This window comes from Podarcis pityusensis (assembly GCF_964106645.2).
Source record: "Podarcis pityusensis genome assembly, chromosome: 6".
Classification (NCBI taxonomy): Eukaryota; Metazoa; Chordata; class Lepidosauria; order Squamata; family Lacertidae; genus Podarcis; species Podarcis pityusensis.
Window position 1 is genome coordinate 55285 of NC_138030.1, and position 5545 is coordinate 60829.

General features: G+C 56.1%; 1 protein-coding gene across 1 annotated transcript; it reads right to left on the minus strand.

Moving 5' to 3' along the window:
* Positions 1-203: 203 nt before the first annotated feature.
* On the minus strand, positions 204-3771 carry LOC308480457 (lysophosphatidic acid receptor 6-like). Its single transcript, XM_081011960.1, has 2 exons — positions 2779-3771; positions 204-1440 (listed from the first exon to the last, which is right to left on the minus strand). The coding sequence occupies exons 1-2, from the start codon at positions 3052-3054 to the stop codon at positions 343-345; spliced, it is 1374 nt and encodes a 457-aa protein (XP_080868086.1). The 5' UTR covers positions 3055-3771; the 3' UTR covers positions 204-342.
* Positions 3772-5545: the final 1774 nt, after the last annotated feature.

Genomic DNA, 5545 nt, shown 5'->3' on the forward strand with positions numbered 1-5545 from the left:
TATCTTCCTGGGGTGTCCCCCTAGGCTCCCCCCTTGCCCTGGCCACTGGTGCTCCTTTCTGTGAATCTTCTGATTCACTGGAAAGACTCGGAGATCTCGGGTCGTCGTCATCACTCATCTTTTCTTCTGCCTCCTCTCCCTCGCTCTCTGTTTCCTCCCTTGCCCTTGCCTCTGCTCCTGAACCCCTGACAATATCATTTTAAAAAAAATCAATATGCTGGACGCTTGTCTAAGGCTGCTTGTCTAAGGCTGAGGAACTCCTTCGCTCACACGAATGCGCAGCCAGAATGCCCGAGGAGGCAGGCGCGCGCACCTCCGACGATCAGCGATCTGCTGGAGAGCTCACTGCGCAGTGCCGGGAGCGCAACTTTCTCCACACGAGGAGGATCCCTGCTTACTGGCCACAAGCCCGCGAAGTCTCAGCAGGGACGGCTGGGCGGTTTCTAGCTGGCGGCAGCAGCAGCAGCATTTCCACCAGCCGGGCTGCCAGGCAAAGCGCTCGGCGGCGAAGTAGTAGACGAGCGGGTCGAGGCAGGCGTTGAGGCTGGTGAGGGCCATGGTGAGCCGGCGGGCCACGTAGGTGGCGCGAATGAGCGGGCAGCCGCCCAGCACGCCGGCGCGACCCAACGTGTGCACCACTTGCACCAGGTGATACGGCGCGAAGCAGACCAGGAAGACGCCCAGCACCACCAGCACCGTGCGCAGCGCCTTGCGCCGCACCGCTCGTGAGCCGGGCTGCATCCCCGGAGTGGCCAGCAGCCGCCAGGCAATGAGCGGGTAGCAGATGCCGATGAGGAAGAGCGGCAGCAGGAAGCCCACGGCAGCGGCGAAGAGGCTGACGGAGGAGATGCGCCCCCGCCAGGAGCTCGAGGAGAAGTTCTCCAGGCAAGCGGTGCGGCCGTCGGGGAAGCGGCTGGTCAGCGGGCCGCGGAGCGCCAGGTACAGGACGGCGGCGACTAGCACCGCCCACACCCCGACGGCGGCCGCCACCCGGTAGCGCAGCTGCCGGAGCCGGAGGTGGCGCAGCGGGTGCACAACGGCCACGTAGCGCTCCAGGCAGATGCAGGCCAGGAAGAGGGAGCTGCCGTACAGGTTGGCGAAGAAGAGGCAGCCGGTGACCTTGCACAGCGCCTCGCCGAAGACCCAGTCGTTGCGCAGCGCGTGGTAGGCAATGCGGAAGGGCAGCGTTAGCACGAAGAGCAGGTCGATGGCGGCCAGGTTCACCAGAAAGACGTTGGCGGGCTCCGTGGCGGACTTGGTGCGGAAGAAGTAGCCCAGAACGAAGAGGTTCCCCACCAGGCCCAAGGCGAAGACCAGGCTGTAGACCACGGGGAAGAGCAGGTACTGGAAGTCGGCGCTCTCCAAGCAGCCGGAGGTGCTGTTGCTGCTGTTCCACGCGGAGCCACCAGAAAGCGGCACTGAGAGGTTCTTCGGCGGCCGCTGGAAAAAAACGAAAGAAAACCGCTTATTTATTTATTTATTTATTTATTCACCCTTCATCCGTATTGCTCCGGGCGGTTCACAAAATAAAAATGAAATATAAAAAAACACAAAATACATAATAAAAATTAGAACAAAAACAAACCAAGAATCTCCCACTCCCTCAACACATTGAAAAGGCCAAACATGCACTCGGCGCCCTGTTCGCGGTGCTTGTTCCGCAGCTACCGCGTGTTTCTCCCTCTCCTAGGCTAACACTTCTCCCACCCACCCTATAGCTACTGTCTACTGAGCAGCTCCGAAGCAAGGAGCCACCCAGAGAGCAACCGCCTCTTGTCCCCTGTCTGTCTAATGTAGCCGTCAATCTGGAAAAACCTTCAGCTGCGGGGAGCCAGCAGAAAGTGCTCTTTCCTTTTGTTTTTGTAGTGCACTGGGGTGATGGTGCCCTGAAATTTTGCCTGCTGCAACCTACTTTTCCCTCTTTTAGATGGCTCTTTGTTTATCGTTTTTCAGCCCCGCTTTGCCTGGTTCTTGGCTCTCCTCCCCCCCCCCCCCCCCAATTTTAGATAACTTCCAAGCCTTTCGAAATATTTGACAATCTTGACTCTCCTTTTTAACCTGAACCCCTTTCTTAGGATTCTGCGGTGCTTGGAGATGCTCTATCAATGGCTGCTTGGCCATGATGGCTATGTTCTACCTAAATAGCTTGAGGCAATAATGCTTCCGAATACCAGTTCCCGGAAAGCGCAAGAGAGGAGAATGCTCTTGTGCCTGAATCCGGCTTGCAGGTTTTCTTTTGGGGTATCTGGTTGGCGGCTCTTCTGTCCTAGATTGTCCCTACTTAAAGGAAGCCTCAAATCCTGACATCTCCGCATTTCGCCCAGTTGAGACGGGGGGGGGGGGAGGCCGTGGTCTTCTTCCTGCAGAGGACGCTCTCTCTCTCTCTCTCTCTCTCTCTCTCTCTCTCTCTCTCTCTCGGGGCTCACAGGCTGGTGGAGCTTTTCCTCCCTGGGGCTATGGCTGAGCCCCTTGGAAAGGAGGCGGGGAGGGGGCGAGAGGTGGGCAGGTGGGAGGGAGCGCTGGCCGTCGACGGGGTGGGACTGCCTTTCTTCCCCACTCCCGGCTGTCCAGGGTGCTGATGACCCTCCCGGAGGTTCTCGCTTCCTAGAAAGCCGTCTCCGCCGCCCTCCCCCAAGCCCCAGGAGCAGAGTTGACTCCTTCCTCCCCACGGGACCCAGGAGTCCTGCCGTCGGGGCCAAACGAGTCCTGCCGCCGTCTCCTTGCCTCACCTTGGCTCACAGCCAAGCAACCGACGCCCCCAGTCCCACTGCCTCCTACCTCCAGGACCTCCATGTGGGTCTCTATCCGCCTGCCTGCCCTGCCCTGCCCTGCCCTGCGGCTGCGGCTGCGGCGGCTGCTGCTGCTGCTGCTGCTGCTACCCGGCAACTCTAGGCCCCCTTGCGCAACCTCAACCCCTCCAGGCACATTCCGGGAAGGTTCGCCTCGGACCCACTTCCTCCCCCCGCCCTCCGGCGTCTCCGGCTGGGGAAAAACTACAAGCCGCGTCTCTCGCCAGCCCCTTCCCTGTTCCCTGCATGGGGGGAGAAGCCCCATAACTGCTATTGATTCTGCGGTTTATGTTGTGTTTGTACGTCTCTGGAAGGTGAAGAACTTAGTGAAAATAAAATAAAATAAAATAAAACTGCTGCTATCATGTCCTTGTACCAATATATGGTGCCACCGCTTCTGGAATGCTGTGTGTAGTGCCGGTCGGCTTACCTCAGAAAGGATACTGTATTGCATAGTTGGAAAATGGTCAGAAAAGGGCCACCAAAATGATAAAGTGGAGGAGAAGGCTTCCCTATGAAGAAAGGTAGCGTCTGGGACTTTTTAGTTTTTTGAAGTCAGTTTTTTAAATTAAACTTTATACAGTATACATATATTCAAGATTCCAAATTTGTTTTACATTTCTCTTTAAACTTTGACTTCCCGCCGTTCCCTCCATGCTGTTCTTAATCCCATCCCATTTACATAACGCATTCTAATAAAATTTCTGCTAAAACGTATTTCGTATATTATCAATCGTCAATCGCTGCTCATATTTCAAATCCTGCTCGCGATTTCATCTGCTTATTTTTTTCAGATATTTCCAAAAGGGCTTCCATTCTTCATGACTAGTTCCTCATGTTGCTTTCTTGATTTTGCTGTTAGTTTCGCCAGCTCCGCATAGGGATTTTTTAGTTTAAAGAACATTCAAGTAAGAGGCGACAGGACAGAAGTTTATAAAATTATGCATGGCATGGAGACATGGGCATAGCCAGGCTTTTGATGGGGAGGGCAGGCTTCTGCTGGGGGGGGGAGAACCTCGGGTAATGCTTTTCAATAATATTTGAGGAATGGGGGGGGGGGGCTCTCCTTGGCTACGCCCAGGCATGGAGAAAGTGGAAAGAGGAAAGTTTTTCTCCCTCTCTCGTGACCCTGGAATACAGGGGCATCCGTCCAATGAAGCTGATTGTTGGGAGATTCAGGACAAATAATCTAAAGTCCTTCTTCACGCAGCCCAAAGTCAAGCGATGGAACTCGCTCCCCCAAAAGTCAGAAATGGGCTTTAAAAGAATGTTGGAGAAAACCATGGAGGCTAAGGCTATTATAGCTGCTAGCCACAATGCCTAAGCTCTGCCTCCACAATTTGAGGCAGCAGTGCTTCTGGACCCCAGTTGCTGGGGATCGAGAGTGGGGCAAGTGGCTGGTGCGCTCGAATCTTGCTTGCGGGCTTTCCATGCAGGCCTCTGGATGGGAGGAGAACCGGATGCTGGGCTAGATGGGCCTTTTGGCCTGATGCAGTCGCTGGCCTCTTCTGATGTCCTTATGACTGATGTGTTTAGATGACCCTCGGGATATGGTTACCAGATGTCCCCATTTCCCAGGGACAGTCCCCAGATTTACAAATTTGTCTCCAGACACATCATATGGGGACTTCCAGCAAGGCAAAATAGCAGGCACCACAGCAGCGAGCAGCCCCTGAAGCCAGCCAGAACCAACTGTGCTACCAGGCTGGCTCCAGGCTGCTGAGACTGCCACTGCTGCTGTCACTGCCAAGGGAGAACCGGGACGCCCGGCCCGTCAACTGGGGGAACCACTGACCCCCCCCCCCATCGAGCCAGGAGCGAGAGTGCCCGGCCACCCGCCCAGTGGCACTCCGGGGCCAGGAAAACCCCGGAGCTGACACAGGGAGAAGGAAGAGCGAGAAAGAGGAAGGAGAAAAAAAGAGGGGAACCCCGACCTTGCCGCGCCACTGCCACCGCTGCCACTGAGAAAGAGAGGTAGGAGAGCCCTGGGAGGGCAAGGACACATGGCCGAGCCCAGGTCTGACCTGAGCCTACTCCACGGCGGCTAGCGCTCCAAGAGAGCAGGCTGGGGCCCAGAGGAAGGCCACGCGACAGAGGAGACCACAGAAGAGAAGATATTACTTCTTAATATATATTTTAAAATATTTTTAATAACTTCTTTTCTCTTTTAAAAAACAAGTGTCCCCGGATTCTTTGAAAAAAATCTGGTAACGTTACCTCAAGATCCCTTTCAACTCTACAGTTTCTATGATGCTATGATTCCTAAAAGAGAGAGGCGCTCCCAGGCACCTGCTCTCCCCCTACACACGTGAGCTGGTCTGCACTTGTGAATGCTGAAGGCGCCTCCCTGCCCGCCACTCTGGGCGCTCCTTAGCAACACACGGCAGATGCCGCTCCCCACTGCCGCTCTTGAGGCGGGAATGCCCGAGTTGCGCAAGGCGCTGTTTGCTGAGACCGGCGCGCCCCAAAGCAGCTGCCGGCGCCGGAGGAGGCAGCTAAAAGCAACACGGGCGCCTCCCTCCAGCTTCGCTGAATCAGCTCCCTCCCCGCCTGCTGAGCTGGCCCTGGAGGGCGAATTCCCCTTTCCGTGCAGCCAGGAGGAGGAACTGAGGTTTCAGTCGGGCTGGGGCAGCCCCCTCTTCCCGCTCGCCAGAGCAGACGCAGCTGTCGAGAAAGAGGAACTCGGAGAGGCAGAGGTTCCCCATCCTCCGTCCCACATAAAGAGGAGTCCTGGGGCACCACGACACGAGGATTTG

What these genes read in the sequence shown, in the direction of transcription:
- LOC308480457 (XM_081011960.1), bottom strand. Translation starts at nt 3,054, where the DNA reads ATGGGGCTTCTCCCCCCATGCAGGGAACAGGGAAGGGGCTGGCGAGAG. An exon ending in CCCACATGGAGGTCCTGGAG is followed by an intron (nt 1,441 to 2,778) that starts GTAGGAGGCAGT and finishes GTTTTTTTCCAG; the next exon opens with CGGCCGCCGAAGAACCTCTC.